This window comes from Canis lupus, chromosome 13 (assembly GCF_048164855.1).
Source record: "Canis lupus baileyi chromosome 13, mCanLup2.hap1, whole genome shotgun sequence".
Classification (NCBI taxonomy): domain Eukaryota; kingdom Metazoa; phylum Chordata; class Mammalia; order Carnivora; family Canidae; genus Canis; species Canis lupus.
Window position 1 is genome coordinate 24,862,224 of NC_132850.1, and position 19,182 is coordinate 24,881,405.

The following is a 19,182-nucleotide window of genomic DNA, read 5'->3' on the forward strand; positions in this document are numbered from 1 at the left end:
GAGACCCGGGATCGAATCCCACGTCGGGCTCCCAGTATGAAGCCTGCTTCTCCCTCTGCCTCTCTGTCTCTGCCTCTCTGTCTCTCTCTGTGTGACTATCATGAATAAATAAATAAAATCTTAAAAAAAAAATAGACTGTAGAGGGCATACTGGAGAAGCAGAGAGCATGGCCAGAAAATAATTACAATAATCCAGGTGAGAGACAGTTGATAGTGGTTCAGAATGGAGTGATCAAATGGAGATGGTAAGAAGTGGCTAGATTCTAGATATGTTTTGAAGGTAGGGCAAATCCGATTTCTTTACAGTTTGATGTGGGGTGTGAGACATAGGGAGGACGTGAGGATGACTTGATATTCTTCACCTTGAGCAACTGGAAAGGCAAAGTTTCCATCACCTGAGATGTGGAAGATGCAGCTAATTTTTGGGGGTGGGGGATACAAGAGATAAGTTTTTGACATCTTAGGTATGCAATATATTTTAGATGTACAATTGGAGATGTTCAATACGTGGTTGGATAAATGTGTTTGGTTGTAGAGTCTAAAGTAGAGGTAAGGGTCTGTAAATCATTAGCATACAGATACTAGTTAAGATTATGAGACTGATGGCAATCAAGAGAAGAAATGGAGAACTGAGCCCTGGGTCACTCTGACATTAAGAAGTTGGGAAGAAGAATATGGTCGAAGAAAGGAAGGAGACTGAGACAGAGCCACTGGTAAAGTCAGAAAAAACAAAGGGAGTGTACTTTCCTGCAGTGTCAGTTAAAAAAAAAAAAAAAAAGGTGGAGAGGAACCGAGGAGGAAAGAGTGATCTACTAGGACATCCACCACAACAAAAGATCAGAACTGGTCATTGTATTTACCAACATAAAACTAGTGATGAGAGTAACAGGAATGGTTTCCATGGAGTGGTGGGACAAAGACCTTATTGGAATAGATTTATAAGCAGACAACCCCTTCAAAGAGTTTTGTGGCAAAAGGGAGCCAAAAATAGAGCAATAGCTGATGGTGGAAGTAAGGTCAGGAGAGACTTTTTATTTTTTAGTTGGAAGAATTGTGTATGTTATAGGAATGGGATAAAGGAAAAAAATGACAAGGAGAGCACACTAAGAATTGCTGGGGGGAGTACAATTGACTAGATGATTGCTGGAGACATCAACACAGGGAACAACAAAGTTGTCTTTGTCTAAGTTTCAGTTTTGAATTTTTTAAACGTTCATGCTCAGTCTTATAAGTTCTTTCATGCTTTTAGGCACACGGACACATTTAAGACTTTGCTTAAAGCAAATACTCTTCTATCTTGAAATCCATGAAATCAGGTAGCTGATAACGCTGCCTTTCTTCACCCACATTCACTTTAATATTTGGGTACTTACGCTATTTACGTCAGCTCCTCCTGTTCACAAGCTCTAAGACGCTGAGCCAGTAATCTTTGCTCTACAAACCTCACAGAGTTATTACAGGGATCCAATAAAACAGCTGTGTAAAAGCACTTTTGGAAAGCTGTTAAGGGCTTTATATCAGTTATTTATCTTGTTCTTATTGGTGTGTAGCCTTTGTTAATAAGATTTCCACACAAGCTTGAAGAAGGGTTTGCCTATCTATAAAAGGCCAGAGCCAGCACTTAGGAATATTCTTCAGAATACTCGTCCTGGCATATGCAATTTCCCTGCAGATAAAGGGGATTTCTGGTCATACAAGTATTCAGGAAAAGCTGAATACCACTTGCCTTGGAGCTTGACAATATAAAAAATAAATATATAAAATAAAAATAAAAATTCTAATGAATACTACAGTAAAGATGTTAGTTCAAAAAATATCTAGCACAATATTTCCTAATATTCTTGTCCTAGGAATTCTCTTTTTGGGCGAGTGTATTGTGTAAAACACACCAAATTCCTGGCAAACTAGTGTTTCATGAGAAATGATAAGATGGATAAACTCTGTAAAAGTGAAAAATAGAAATAGGTCAACTGGAGAGCATCTGAATAATAGACTTTAAAACTTTCCTGCATTGGCTCAGCAGATGAGACAATACATAGGGAAGGAAAAGTTCTCGTTCTGTTTTATACCACTTTAAGGGAGCAAATCCCTGGTATAAATAAACACTCAAATTATGACAATAGGTTGGAAATAAACGAACATAGTTTCTGTCAAATTCTGTGAATCAGTATTTTAAAGTCTGAAATATCCTACTTCAGCAAAGGTGTGTTTTTTTTTTTTTTTCTTCTGCCCTCATATCTGGGCTGATAATATAAATGATACCGAATCTGGTCTCTAAGATAGACAAGTCCATTCCCCTTTCTCTTCCCATCTAGTAAGGCCATAGTTAAAGCATAAAAACGCAGTCACTGCATTCAGAGAGAGATTTATTTTGAGCTTAATGAGTTCTCATACAACACTAGAAGATTTTTATTTCTCATTTTTGCCATCTCATACAGAAGATGCCTGACTTTTGGTCACAAGCCTTTTCTCCAACTCAGCTACTTTAAAACGGATATGGCAAGCTTCATGTCCATATGAATGAACCATGGCATGTCCTAAACTTGGGCCCTCTCCTAGCTAATCATAGACCTCTAAGCCACTCCAGCCATATGTATCTAGGGCTATACTTGGCCGAAGATGGCAAATTCATTAATCCCATCCCTTCATTAATGCCATCCCTTCAGTTGGCTTCACTGCTTGAAAATTCAAATGAAGAATAAAAGAGAAGTATACACATTATTACAAGTTACTATGAGAAATTAGATTATAATATGTATGGGATTGATGCCCCTAAGAAAATATTCTGTTAGGGCTATTCGGATGTAAATAAATCCAAATGATAATTATCTTTGATACAGAGAAGAAATTGGGGCTTAAACAATAATGCATAAAATAAGCCACAGTTGACAACAACTAAATTTCTGGAAGAACAGTTGTTGGCAGTAGTTGACACGTTGTGAGGAAGGAATATAAAAATGGCCAAAACGCAGTTAATACATGGAAGTCATCTCATGGATGACAGCTTTCAACCAGAACTTAGCAAAGGATTCTAAAAGAATGTCATTTGTGACAAATTATGTTTATTAGTATTTTTAAATAGAAATATGGGGGGATCCCTGGGTGGCTCAGTGGTTGAGTGCCTGCCTTTGGCCCAGGGCGTGACCCTGGGGTCCCAGGATTGAGTCTCACGTCGGGCTCCCTGTATGGAGCCTGCTTCTCTCTCTGCCTGTGCCTGTGCCTCTCTCTCTGTGTGTCTCTCATGAATAAATAAAATCTTTAGAAAAAAAGAAATGTGGCATATCCATAAGCCAAATCCTTAAATGTACATCTCTCAGCTTTGTGTGAGACTCTAAGAATTTTCATATTATGATGTTTCATTATAGACCATAAAGCATGATGAAATAAAATCCTTTTGTCATCATTGAGGATCATATTGCCTATTTTTTTGCAAGTGCCTATTTTTACCATTGGCTGTTCATCTAAAACATAGCAGTGTATTGCTAGAAATCCACAAGACTCTTAATTTTGGTAAAGGCAAATGTCATATTTCATTTTTTGTAACACTTCAGTTCAATGTCCTTCATGACCAAAGTTCTATATTGCAAACATTACACACTTAGTTCCTAGAGTTTCTGATCTGAGGATTATTCTTGCCACTTATTCTTCATTTTGTTTTGTGGATTTTTTTTTTTTTGGCCATAGTTTTTCTGCCTATCAGAACTAAAAATATAAATAAAAATCCATTTCTGATTTTGTATTTCTTTAGCTTTTGCGTTTACATATTACTGTTGCTTCAGTTGTTATGATACATTTTGATCTAAAAACAGTCATGAATGACTGTTTGATGACATCTGTTAATGTCAGATTCTAAGAGAAGAGAATAACAAGAACAATGGGGAACAAGCAGCTCATTTGGAGTACTTAGGTTCAAAGTGAGGATGACAAGCCAAGGAAGCTTGAGAGGGGAGCTGAATGTATTGCACGTGGTAACATATGCCTCACAGGTTGTGGGGTCACTGACAAATCAGCTGCCTCCTTCACTCTTAGCTCTGTGAAGAATTAATGTTCCAGTCACTGATGAATAAGAAATATCAAAATGTACTGCACATGGCAGGATGTAACTATTGTTTTGTCAGACTTCTGTTTCAGTTTTACACATCCATGCAAATAGATGTAATACGCTGTTGAGGAAAAAGCTGAAATTAAATGTATTTCTTACAGTGGATAGCAGACAGGTGTGTCCCTAGCATCTGGGGTGGGGGAAGGGCATGGCAAAACAACAAAGAGAGGTCCACATACCATAAATCTAAATATTGAATGATTATAAATCAAGTCAGCAAACTGTCCAGTAAAAATACAACCTACTGTATTCCTTGAAAATACACCTTCACATTGACTTTTAGACCAGATTCTAAATAATAATTCTCCGTCTCCTTGAAGTTCTACGTCAGGACTCTCTTTGTCAGATAAGGCCCCTCACCTGTAGTCTGTTCCCCTTCTCTTCCTAGTCTCAGCTCTTCCAGAATACTGATCTGGGTTTGCTTGAATAGACACCTCAGCCAACACTTTCAAATTTTGCAGAACCCCAGCAAACAGGCATCCTTTGGCCACTGCTTCAACTAGGAAGGGGTGCATGAGATGGCATGCAGACTGTGGACATGGGTCCTGGGAAGAAGTCAAGAAAGGCCCTGGAGGCAAGTGAAGGGCCGTCTGGTTGGAAAGTCTGGGCTTCCAGGTACCTGGCATGTGGTCAAGAAACAGTGGTAGTGTGGTTCATGGGTTTACCGTGCTCTCTGGTCTCCCAAACATCTCACCCTGTAGAGAGGCACAGAGGGCCACAGCAAGGCCCACCCAATCACGGTCCCCTCTTGCCCAGACTGAAGAGCCCTACTTGTACTGATCAAAATTTTGGAATTCCATTGCCTTGGAAAATCTGTTCAGAGTGAAAAAAATCACTGGGAGAAGTCGGGGGAAAAATTTAAAGGAAAACAATTTTTAAGCACACTCTTGAATAGAATGAAATAATCACCTCTAAAGAACAAATGAATATATGTAATAATAAAAGAAGAAAAGATAAGAAAATCTAAGAATGAGTTAGAATGAATTTTTAAAAAATCAACAGTAACACCTATAGAAATTATGCAGGCGTGTGACAAGGAATGTGAAAATATATATTGTCTGGAGGTGAGAAGACCAGGGTGTGGTTCTGCTCTGGACAAATGAGTCATTTAATCTTTCAAAGTAAGCCTCAATTTCATTATCAGTAAAAATAAGAAAGGAAACATCTCTACTTCAGAAGTCTGATGTGTGAAATAATGACAAATGGAGACATAATTGTAGTGCGAATGACTTTTTTTTTTAAAGGTATCTAATCAAGATGCTCCCAAGTTAAAACACTCCTCTATCTTCCCATTGCTTTGAGTATACCATTAGACTCCTTTTCTTTTTTTTTTTTAAGATTGTATTTATTTATTCATGAAAGACACACACACACAGAGAGAGAGAGAGAGAGAGAGAGGCAGAGACATAGGTGGAGAAAGAAGCAGGCTCCATGCAGGGAGCCCAATGTGGGACTCGATCCCGGGACTTGATCCCGGGACTCCAGGATCACGCCCTGGGCTGATGGTAGGTGCTAACCCACTGAGCCATCCAGGGATCCCCTACTATTAGACTCCTTACCACAGCCTACAAGTACTTCGATGATCTGGCCTGTTCACTGCTGTGCCCTGTCTCCTCCTGCACTCTCCCTTGACCACTTGGCTTCCATGACTCTATCATCCTTCCTTCCCAAGAATGTGCCAAAGTAGCTCTTTTCCTCCCGTGGTGCATTTGCACTGAGTCTTTCTTCCCTTTGCCTCAAAAACTCTAAGCTTTTCAATGTGCTTGAATCCGTGTCCTCTTTCAGGCTTCAGTTCAAACCCTACCCAATAAGAAAGTGCTTCCTTGCCATGTCTATTTAACATACTTCACATCTGCCCTTGATCACATTCATGCCTCTTATATGCACTTGTTTATTGCCTGGGCCCTTACCCGCCTTGTTCATGACTATATCCCAGCCACCAGACCAGAACCTATATCCTAGCATCATCTATAAGGTTGCCACTAAATATTTATTGAAAAACACATGACTATGAAAACATAGTATTAATAAATATTCTAACCACCCTATTTATTGCTTGTAATCAAGTTTTGCTATTCCTAGTTAGCATCTCTACCCTTTACAACAAAGCTGTAAGTTGCGTAGGACTATTTACCAGTAACTGAAGATCAGGGAGGTTAAGGTGCAAGGCCACATAGCTAGTAACCGGCAGAGATGGAATTAGAATTCAGGTGGACAGACATCAAACAAATCACTATTCCATGCTGCCTCTCTGACACCTCTCATCACACTTAATTTATTTCTTCTTTAAACTCCAGTATCCTTTTTTATAAGATTTTATTTATTTATTCATGAGAGACACAGAGAGAGGCAGAGACACAGGCAGAGGGAGAAGCAGGCTCCATGCAGGGATCCTGATGTGGGACTCGATCCCAGGACCCCAGGATCACGACCTGAACCAAAGGCAGATAGATACTCAACCATTGAGCTGCCCAGGCATCCCTAATATCATTTTTGACACTGCTTATTTATCGTGTTTTGTAATATTAATGGGGGCATGATTATTTTTCACCCTAGTTTCTCAACAAATTTATTACAGAGACGATGTCTTCTGAACAACCTACTTATCCACATCACTTAGCAAATATTTGCAGCTGCAAAAAATAATTGGAAGTGGAGAATATATGAGTCAGGAGCATTATTATCTCCATTACAAGAGCAGTGTGTTTATTGCAAAATTTCACAAATTAATTCCCCTCTAGAAAGCAACAGGAAGACAGTTATTGAGCCCAGTTCTGAACTTTTCGTAAGGCAAAATTTAGCGTTCTGAAAATTTTTATTATCCTATGAGTATTTATGTTCTTCTAGAGCAACTGATTAAATTCATGTCCCACAGAAACATTTAAACTAGTTTCAGTTAAGCTTATTTTTTCTTTTAATTTTTTGTTTTTAAAATGTTGATAATAATTACACAGCTTTTCTATGAGTAATAAGGCCTGTTTCAGAGTGTGCTTTTCTTGAGACTATTTTTATCAACTATTTTGTCAACAGAATTCTCAAGCCACCGACATTAAACATCTGTTGGCTAATAACCCACCCTGACTATGTAATTTAAGCAACTTTACTACTCTAAGTAAAGGGTAATCCTTGTGACTAGAATTTAAAAGTCACTTTCTGGCAGTTCCATAGTATCTAACAATAGTTTTGTATATTTCTCCCCAACAACCACTTCACAATTTATGCATTAATACTACATTCTTCACTGAATATTCAATGCAAAGACACTCTCCAAACTAATATTTCCTTTTTTTTTGTTTGAATATCCATTTAAACAATTCCCAATAAAAAATTAAGTGGTAGGATTTATTTAATTTATTTTTTAAAAGATTATTTATTCATAGAGACACACACAGAAAGAGAGAGAGAGAGAGAGAGAGAGGCAGAGACACAGGCAGAGGGAGAAGCAGGCACCATGCAGGTAGCCTGACATGGGACTCGATCCAGGGTTTCCAGGATCACGCCCTAGGCTGCAGGCGGCGCTAAACCACTGTGCCACTGGGACTGCCCAAGTGGTAGTATTTAAATTACAATCCTGTAACACTTGCTATTCAATGGTATTGATATTCTTTATTTTTTTATTGTTTTTTATTGTTTTTTTTTATTGATATTCTTTAAATGATCATGAGACAGAGAATAATTTTGAAAAGGAAAGACCAAAAAAAAAAAAGAAAAGGAAAGACACTTATAATGTTTATATGTGTAAATTAGAAGTATTTATATAAGGAAGATTAATATAGTAATTGGGATATTATTGGAAGATTAATATGGTAATTATTTACTATATAATATAGTAATAATATAGATATCATTTCATGTTTTGTCTATAATGTCAGCAGTTAGAATATTGTGGGGATCTAACATACAGCATGGTGACTATTATCAGCAGTATTGTATTATATATTTGAAAGTTGCTGAGAGTGAATCTAAAATGTTCTTAGCACATGCACACACATACACATAAAAGGTAATTAGGTGAGGTAATTAATGTATTTATTAACCTTATTGTGGTAATTTCTTCACAATACATACATCTGCTAAATCATCATGTCATATACCTTAAACTTACACAATGCTGTGTGTCAATTATATCTCAATAAAACTGAAAAAAAAGAATGGCAGGCAAAGAAACGTGATATGAATGAATGAATGAATAAATAAATACAAGAAAATAAAGCTGATGGTAGCCATTGGGAAATGGATGAAGTAAATGAAGAATAGTAAGAAGTACAATCTTCCAGTTATAAAATAAATAAGACACAGGGATGTGATACAGGACATAAAGAATATAGTCAATAATATTGTAAAAATTTTGTATGGAGACAGATGGTCACTAGACATTGTGGTGATCATTTTGTAGGGTATATAAATATCAAAATCACTGTGTTGTACACCTAAAACTAAAATAATATTGTATATCAATTATGTTTCAATATAAAAAACCCTTAAACTTTCAAAATACTTTCTTGAATGACATCTCAGGAGTAATATGAATTGAAACAGGTCATTTACTTTAAATTAGAAAAAAAATATATGTATAATATGTATTTCAGGCTTACATTGGAGGCTAGGGGCATACTATTTTGATAATACTAGTGTATGATTGTTTCAAAGCATTTGGAAATCATTCTTCCTAAAATTACGGGAAATTGGGGAAAATAATATAAATAATTACAATGTTTAAAAATCGTTAGTTACATCCATAAGGAAGAGTAAGTTAGCAATGGCACAGAATTTCTCTTCTATACTGGCTGAAATGCCTTCTCTGAGAACTAAAAGGCAAAGAACGTTAGGGACTGAGTATTTATGTCACCAACTACTCAGAATCCTCAGAATCTGTAGAAACAAACATCTATTATACATAGGTCCTCCCTGATACTATAACCAGTTTCTGAAAGTTAATCTGACATGAATTGTCTTACATTTTATAATGCCTGGATATTTAGGGGTTATATGTTTAAAAAAACATTTGAAAAAAAAATGTGTGTGAGAGTACTCTCCTCTCCTTTAAAGTACTAGAAGAACACTTTGAATATCAAATAGTTTGTTAGGAAATAGACAAGATATCAACTTCTTTATGACCTTTCAAAGACATATTTCTTTAATTCTTTTCTGGATTAGCATAAATACAGCACTGTTAAAAAAAAACCTACAGTATTTTGTAGACTTCTAAGAAAAAGACTTTATGACCACAAAGCCCATTTTTATACCCAAACGAGTATGATTCTATAATTCTCTGTTAAAACACATAGCCCTGTATTACTGATGACATAATTAAAATGAAATAATAATAGAAAACTACATGCTAGTTTCCTAAACTGAGTTTTGTGTGCAAACACCTTATTCTAAAGAGCTTGGTGGTTTATTTACTGAATTAATGTCAATTTATTTATCTGAAGGGATGAGAAATAATTTTATCCAAATTTGAAATACACCTCATGAAATCTAGCTGTCAGACTAGTTTATTTTTAAAATTCAGTTTGAGATTTCTATAAAAATACATGGGTAAAGGCTGAAATGGTGAAGCCTTAAATTAAGAGCTATTTGCTTCTCAGCCAGCAGAATCGATGGCAGTCTCAGGAAATGAGTCTGGTTGCCTTGGCTTCCTTTGTTTCTATACTTGAAGGAGAAAACTTAAGAAGCCCCTCCATTTGTTTCAACTGGATATATCAGGAAGTGTTCAGTGTATGTGCAGCTAAGAAGTCTGGGGTGTTGTTTTGTGGTCCAGTCACTTGCTTCTTAATCCGTATGTTCTAAAACCTCTTGGCATTCACGATGACATCATTTTAGCTACCTAATTCATGCAGTCTTGATGATTAAAGTATTCAACCATCCAAAGATGTAACTGGCAAATATCCCTGCAGATTGTCTAAGTCTCAGGCACAGAATATGCAAAACCTATGTAATCTTTATCTGCTTCCAGACCAACCCGCAACTGACCTTCCTTTTGTGCTGGAACCAAATGGGTTAGCCCAGAAAAGGGGCCAAATAGACTACTGGTTTCTAGCCTGGGTGGAAGCTGCAACCAAAGGAAAATTGTTCCCTTCTAAAAAATAGTAAAAGTCTCAAGACTTCAGCTATCCTTATATGTAATTTCTCATCAACAGGAGTACTGTTAGGACCTTCTTAAACACATGGAAAATACTAGATCAAATAGGAGATTACCAGAAATTTTTGCAGTGATAAACCATACATTAGTCACCAATTGTACATAATAACTATTTATAAATCACAGTTATTGTTATTGTACTTAAAAAGTCCTGGATAAAAAAAAAAAAGTCCTGGATATATACTACTGGCATACCTATCTGTACAGATATATTTATTCAATTACTTATGTTCAATTAAATATGGAATTGGACTATTTCAGAAAATCAAACTGACACCAAGTATTGAGAAGTTCAATTACTTATCTAATAATATATAATACATACTATTTTTAAGAAAAGCAAATTAAAAGGAATAAATAAAAAGAAAAATCATCAAGTTTTGACCAACAAATAAAAAAATAAGAATGTTTATCACATGGACATCATATTTCATATTTCTATCAAATGATATAGCAAGTAAATATTTCCCTGTAGGACTATGTCCTACTTGTCCTACCTTTTCATGGACTTTCTGACCAGGATCCATCCCTTCAAGATGTTCCGATTCTGTGGACCCCTCACTTGATGCAATTTTTCTTTGTATATGAACATTTTGTTCACGCAAGGCAACAATCTGCAAAATAAAAGCACTATGCCTTAAAAATCTAAAATAAAGCATAATGTATAGAAAACCTGAATTTATTCAAATGTGGTAAAGAAGTAATGAATACAAACAAATAATCAGAAAATAAACATTACATTTTACTTATTACTTAAAAATATTTTTAACATTTAGGTTAGCATTTTGAACGATATTTATAGTACTTACAGGAATATGAAATTTACTGAAGAAAATATTTTCTAGTTGAAAAAATGTATCTATATGGTTGGAAATGTGTCTAAATTAATGCCATGGTCCATGTGTTATTAATTAAGAAACTACTTTTAAATTAATTTATGGAATGTGTTAAAATTCATATTGGTTTGTACTTTTAATGTATAAAAGAAAGATAAGTGAAAACATTACAGGCAGAAGGCTAGTTATAAGCACATTCATTCACCCTAAGAGGCAGCATAACTGTAATTTTAAAATAAGCAAATACATAAACTGGACTTAATTTTGTGGCACTATCATGAGTACTTAGAATTGAATTGGTCTCATTTTCATTATTTTAATGGCCCTTATCTTCGTGCTGCTAGTTCAGCTATAGTCCATTTGCAAAAGACTTCTCAGAAAGCAATTAATTCTTGAAAATTTTCAGCTCAATTTTACATAGTATTTTCAACTAAGAAAGATTCTCAGAGAGTTTTAGTTTAAGTGATCTTAGTAATAAAGGGGAAAAATAGCATTCCAGCATTCTTAAATGGTATTTTAAAATATAGTTGCTATTCATACATATTTTTAAAGTATTTTACATTAATATCATAACTTATTTATTTCATGGCAAATCTTATTATCTTATCAACTCCGATACTGAGTTGGTATTGGTTCTTGAGGAAATCAATTCCCATTGTATTTAAAACACAGTAAATAGTCAATCATATATGAGACCAGTCTGTCATGTAGACCAATAACCACCAAATAAATATAAAACAACAAGAGGTTGGGTGTTTGTCCCCATCCCTGCCACTGCTTCAAGGCCCAGATAGACAATGACGTGTTCATGAGATCAGGTTATCTTGTTTATGACCTCCAGCATTTGAACATACAGCAAATCCTTTAGTAAGGGCATATCACCAATAATGTAGACCAACTCTGTAAATGCTCTTCTTCTTGTAGAATTGAAAGCAGCAAACCATTGGTTCCTTTGCTCCCATCCTTGCCCATCTACAATCTATCATCCACAAAGCACCCAGATTCTTTCTTTCTTTCTTTATTTATTTACTTTCAGATTCACCTTTTAAACTTAAGTGGTATTGTGCCACTCCTTGCTTTCCAAAGAACCTTAATGTTTTCCCAACTTATTTAGCATGAATTTAAACTTCTTAACAAATTCTAGAATATCCTATATGATCTCTTCAGTCACAATGGCCTCCTTTCTGTCTCTCAAATCCACTGGGCGTTTTCTCACCCATATTTTATGAACTTGATCTTACTGCCTGCGTGAAACATTCTATCCCAGCTCAGACCACAGTTAACACAATCCCAGCTTTCAAAATTCAGATGAGATGCCATTCCTCAGAGAAAACGAACCTTGCCATCAACCACTTGTTACAGTTTCCCTGTTAACCATTGTGTATACTTCATTGATTAAAATCTAACATTCTATTCCTTTATTTACATAATACCTTTGCTTGTTTATTTAGCTATCAGAAGTCTTAATAATATCCCAGGGGAAAATAATTTTCAAAGGAATATCTTATTGAAAACAATATTTTCATATGAAGGGGCACATCATATTATATGCAAAGTTTATTTTATTCAATAAAAATGTGATTTAAATAATGAATGGATAGGGATAAACAAAGAATATAAACCTGATTCATCCAGAAATAATACAAGATAAAGATTTACGGTGTGTGGGAACCTTTAGAGACATTTCTCTGATGTTAGCATAGAAATGGATTACATCAAAGGAACAATAAGAATAAAATAGTCCCTTGGTATATCATTTTTATATTATATTCTTAACACATTGTCTATTGAATAAAAAAGTAATATTATATTATCATTAATACATAATGAAATTTTATTTTGAGTTTTTAAAAATGCAAGCATTGTATACTGTCATTCCACTAAGATAACATCCATGACTTAACAAATATGTTGACAAAGGTAATAATAAATTTTAAAATCCTATGTATTTTGTCCCATTATTTAATTCACTTAGAAGTGAAGAAAGACCTTTTAAAAATATTTAATACCATATTTAATTCTGTTTTCAGAATAATTTCTATTGGTCTAGTAATTCAGATAAATTTTAAACATGGCCTAATGCCTAAAATAAAGCAGGCTCTCTACAAAGTTTTACTGAGTGACTCAGTGAACTAATGCCCCAAATAGTAAAAAAAAAAAAAAAAAGAAAAAAAAAGAAAAGAAAAAGAAAAAAAAGTCAAAACACCAAATTCATATGGAAAACTGTATGCAAATATAATTGTGCAGCTGTGTTAAAAAATGACAAATTTCAAATGTTTTACGACGAATACAAACATGACAGTTCTAAGAAAGACATAATTTCAACTACTAACATGCAAATTCTTTTTTTGCTTTTACTCAGGCCTGTAAATCAGGTTTTTGAAACAGGAAAGTAGATGTAGAATCCTCTATATTTTTTATCATTGTTAAATTGTTTTATTCTGTTCTATTTTTGCCCAATAACAAATTACCTCCAGTAGTTATGAAGCAAATCTTCAGCATCTGATTTAATTGTAGGTGTTAATAATCTTGATTCTTTCTTCCACATTGGAATAAGTGAGAGTTTCTCTCCTGGGAATACAACTTTGGGGGTTGGGCCTCCTTTTAAATGTGTTCAAAGGGGCAGAGAAGTTCACCTAGAAATCATTGGGGCTCCAGGCAGCAGAGGCCTCTTCAGGAAATTCTCCCAGAAGGCTTAAGAAGCAAAATCAGAAGATGGCTTGGAACTAGTTTGCAAGCACAAGCAGAATGAGAAAAAGGTGATGGTCCCAAAACATTCTTTGAGCCCTCACTAACTGGGAATGGGAAGAGGCAATGACTTGTCTAGGATACCTAAGTAGGCCCGGATCCCTTATTTCTAAATAGCATGACCTACCACAAATGAGATGGCAAAGGCCGGTAGGAGGAATCGCTTCTGGGTAGTCTCTGTGGCTTACCCAGTTGTTACAAAACTGCAAGAAAGTACTGGAAACTCACCATGTACCAAGGACTGTGCTAAACTATTTTAATCTACAAAATAGATTTTATGATCCACACTTAACAAGTCATTAAACTGAGATAAACAGATTGATGAGAACTAAGTAGGAATCAAATAAAATTTAACTCCTTATCGTGATACCTTCTACTCTGTCAATTGTCTCACATGGCTTAAGACAGACAAAATGAAAAAAAAAAAAAAAAGACAGACAAAATGGGGATGGGGAGAAAGCATTTCCTTTCCAAGTACGTCTACCTTCCCACCCTCAAATCCTTTGTAAAGCATTAAGGTATGTATCCCCCCCCCATCTCCCCACCGGAGAGATTCACATCCAGGCATAGTTGTGCCTACATTTTCAGTGTATCAATCCACTGAAGGCCCATGAATATCTGGTCAAGAGGAAATGTCTACAATCATTTTAATTGATCTGCCATGATGTGGCAACTGTTGACATTTGCTTTTAAACGTCCAGCATCCTTTCAATATTACTTTTGGTAACAGCATTGTACATTTTCACTGTGGGATTCTCCTTTCCTGCTCTAAACCTAGAGACTGTAAATCAGGGAGCCAGAGCTCAGGGCAAATGGATGGGTACATGATCCAAGCCAGGGAAATCAGAATATTCCTTAAGATCTTTCTGGCAGAGGTACAGGGAAGATTAGTTTGCTACTATGGGGGTTAAGCTGGTAGGATATGATCAGGATGGCTGTTTACCATCGGTTCTGGCTCACGAGAAAAGCACATGGAAACGAGCCGTGATGAATCACATCTGCTCCTAAATCTAGCCATTCTTAGATCACCTCTACCCCTGGCATTTCATTAATATGTGCGCCAAATTTCTCTTTTTTTGCTCAAACTTGGTTTTCTGTCACTTAAAACTAAAAGCGTTCTTGCAAATATAACAAGGGGCATGGAAGGCAACACAGAGTGCAGAGTCTCTAAGTGGAGATTCTGAAGAATGACTAAGAATTTACCAGTGGGAGACAATGGGAGAAAATTGGTCAAGTGGATAGAACACCAGCTCGTTGTGTTCCTAGTACTATAGGTTGTTTAATATTCCTATGGCAAACATCATCTGGATAAGAAAAGAACAACAGGAGGGGATCCCTGGGTGGCTCAGCAATTGGGCATCTGCCTTCAGCCCAGGGTGTGATCCTGGAGACCTAGGATCGAGTCCCACATCGGGCTCCCTGCACGGAGCCAGCTTCTCCCTCTGCCTGTGTCTCTGCCTCTCTCTCTCTCTCTCTCTCTGTCTCAAATAAATAAATAAATAAGTAAATAAATAAATAAATAAATAAAATCTTAAAAAAAAACAAAACAGGAGACTAAGAAAACTAATGTGTCTCAACTGAAACTCTAGCATCTGTGTGCTTCCTGCTTTCTGCCTTGTTGCTTTGCCTCGCCCCTTATCTGTGTTTTCTGATTGCTCACCTAGCTTCTGACAGCATGGCTCATTGTTTCTAGGCATTTCCAAACCCAGGATATTTCCAAGCCAATCTTCCAAGTTTTGCTCTTGCCTTGCCTCTGTTTTTGGCTCTTCAATCTCTGACAAACTGTGACCCCATAGAGTGGACTACTGCTGGCCAGTCTTCTCTAAGTGTGGAAAGTTTCCCAGCCCTCATCTTTTCTACCAGATTATCTCTGGGATCCCACCTTGTCTTCGGGTAGACCCTTTCCTATCCCTTTTCCTTTGGACAACTGTTTTCCTTAATGGCCTGGAGAAATTTATTCACTTTAATTAGGAATTAGGTGATTTCTACATATAGACCTGAAGATGAGAGGGAGAAAGCAATGTAGATATCTGGGAGAAGAACTCTGAAGGCAAAGAGTGAGGGAGATGGAAATCATTATTAAAAACAAAAGTTTGAGATTTATGAAAACAGTTTCAGTGAGTTTTTCAAATGATATAAAATGTCCTCTTCCAAAAAAGAGCTAAAATATAAGTAAGATGATAACTTAGATACTTAAGGTATCAGGAAATGCACAGAAACATGTGATTTTTTTAAAAAGATTTATTTATCTATTTATCTATCATTTATTTATTTGAGTGAGAGATAGAGAGCAAGAGGGGCAGAAGGAGAGGTAGAGAGAATCTCAAGCAGAATCCACACTGAGTGCAGCGCCCTATGTAGGCTCCATCCCAGGACCCTGACATCACGAAGTTTATCCAAGAGTTAGACACTTAACCAACCGTACCACCCAGCCTCCCCAGAAACATGAGATTCTTAAGAGAAATGTGATTTGGGAGAAGATAGCAGTCTATTTAATATATTTATATTTCCATTCGGGGATTTCTCTAGTGGTTAAGATGTATTAATCCATTTATTCAACAAACTTTCACTGATCACTGTTCTAAGTGATCAGACTCCACATGGGAAAAATGCAGATAAAACCCTTCTCTCCAGGAGACTACATTCCAGTAAAGGAAGGGGAAAAAAAAAGGAAGCAATAAGAAAACAAAACAAAATAAAAGTCAATCATTGAATTCTTACAATGTGCCAAAAAGTGTGCTAACACATTATATAAATTTCCTTCTTTGGATCAACTTTTCATCTGTATCATCCTTTTTTCCCCGTTTGGGATTTCTTGAAAGTAGACCCTGAGACAAGTAATTGCACACAGATAGCTTGTTTGGGAGATGATTCCCAGAAGTATAGCATTCATTAAAAGGCTAGATTAAAAAAAAATTAAAAAGCTAGGTTGAGGGCAGCCCGGGTGGCTCAGCGGTTTAGCACCGCCTCCAGCCCAGGGTGTGATCCTGGAGACCCGGGATCGCGTCCCATATTGGGGACCCTGCATGGAGCCTGCTTCTCCCTCCTCCTGTGCCTCTGCCTTTGTCTCTCTCTCTTTCTGTGTGTGTGTGTGTGTGTGTCTCATGAATAAATAAATAAAATCTTTAAAAAAATAAAATAAAAAAATAAAAAGCTAGGTTGAGTCCCTGTAGGTATTATTGGTTGTATGATTTTGTACAAGGTATTTAATCTCAAGTTTATATTCCTCTGCTATAAAATGAAGGATAATAATACCTACCTTTTAGTGTGTTTGTACTAAGTCAAATATGATTTATATTAAACATTATGTAGTGACAATAATGAAGACTCCATTCATCTGTGCAACTTTATCCTATTATTCATACTTCATGCGACTAAAGGGCTTGCAGTCACACATAAACAAAACGGCATCATAGCTGTGAGTTTTTTCATTTATGTAGGTTGCCTTTGTGAGATTATATATATATATATATATATATATATATATATATATATTATCTGCCCCCAGTTTCTGGCATGGAGCTCCTAAAACCCTTGTAAATTCCTCATTGAGAAAAACACTAGAAGCATCTTTTGTTCTAATGAGGGGACTTTGGATGGGTTCTTGGATGCCTCCTGGATGGGGGCTGGTGGCCAGAAGGATCAAGCCAGATTAGAAGCTTAGAATTTTCAACTCTACTCCAGATTTTCCAGGAAGAGGAGAGGGCTTGGAGTTAATGATTGATCACACTTATCTGATGAAACTTTCATAAAGATCCCAAAGCTTCCAGGTTGGTGGAATATAACATATCCATGTGCTGGGAGAGTGACACACCCCACCTCCACAGGGACAGAACTTCCTGGGCTTGAAACCCTCCCAGACCTTGCTCTATGATTCTCTTCATCTGGCTGTTCATCTGTATCCTTTAATAAACTGGCAAATGTAATGCTACCCTGAGTTCTTTGAGCTGCTCTAGCAAATTAACAGAATCCAAAGAGGGGGGTTATGGGAACCTCTGACTTACAGGTAATGAGTCAGGAACACAGGTGACAACTTTTATTTACAATTGACTTCTGAAGTGGGGGACATGTCACATGACATGTCTAGTTATGTGAGACTGAGCCTTTAACCTGTGGGATCTGATACTATATCCAGGGAGTGTCAGAATTAAGCTAAATTGTAGGATACTTAATGGTGTCTCAGTGAATGCTCAGTGGAAGAAGGCTCACACATGCGCACACACATCCGGTGTCAGAAGGTAGTCATCTGAGAGTAAAGGAGAAACACAGGAAGTGGACTGAAGTTTTCTTTGACACATGCTTCCTCCTTTTTGACTGCTTCTGAAACACCTTTTAGGTCTTTGCTTATATGTCACCCACTTTGGGATGGGTTCTGGGACCATACTCCTCCCAGGGATTTAAAAATTACACAATTTCTTACCATTCTCCAATAACTCATGTTATACAAATGATCACTATCACATTAGCTGAGTTTTCTGACTGCCCATTTTGCCACTGAGTGCCTTGAGACCAGAAACTATATCTGATTCTTTATTCCCAGTGCTTAAGACACTGGTTAACGAGTAAGAGGCACTCTAGAAATACTGAATGAAAGCAGACTATATGAAAGGAAAAGACGAATAGGGAGTAAAATTGGATGGAAAATTTCTTGAAAATGAATACATGGAGAAGAAAATTAGTCATTCACATGGAAGACTATGTGAACTTGAAATCTTCCCAATGTTCATACATGATTCAAGATTAGAAAGGAGCCCTGAGAATGGAAGAACTCATTGAGAAAATAAAGGAAAAGAATGAGAAGCACTGACCTAGTCTTGTAGGATATTCACAGGCTGTAATATAAGGAGGCACACAGGGTGGAAGGCACAGGCAACTATAAAGGAGGCTAAGAAGGGGTTAATGAAAGTTAACCAGACCTTTGTGTCTCATTGTGTCTTAAAATATTACAAAATAGGGCAGCCCGGGTGGCTCAGTGGTTTAGCGCCACCTTCAGCCCAGGGCCTGATCCTGGAGACCAGGGATCGAGTCCCACATCGGGCTCCCTGCATGGAGCCTGCTTCTCCCTCTGCTTGTGTCTCTGCCTCTCTCTCTGTCTCTGTGTCTCCCATGAATAAATAAATAAAATCTTAAAAAAAATATTACAAAATATAAGTATATTGCAGCCTAGGTAACACGATTTGAGTGTATTGCAGTAGATGCTGTGTTTATATGCTTTAGATTTAGAATAGATTGACGTTAGATGGAAAAATGGAATTCCAAGGGAGTCTAGAAATTCATTTCTGTCAACAGAATTCTAAAAGTGAAAAAAGAAAAACAGTGTAATTTAATTTTCACTTGATTTTTCTCTCCTT

General features: G+C 36.5%; 1 protein-coding gene across 19 annotated transcripts in view; it reads right to left on the reverse strand.

Annotated features, from left to right (window-relative positions):
- PPFIA2 (PTPRF interacting protein alpha 2) overlaps positions 1-19,182 on the reverse strand; it is a 468,314-nt gene that overhangs the window by 130,248 nt on the left and 318,884 nt on the right. For all 19 annotated transcript variants that reach the window (XM_072772907.1, XM_072772923.1, XM_072772912.1 and 16 more), the window contains one exon: positions 10,745-10,861. In XM_072772907.1, the coding sequence (XP_072629008.1) occupies positions 10,745-10,861 (117 nt within the window). The remainder of the gene's footprint in view (positions 1-10,744; positions 10,862-19,182) is intronic.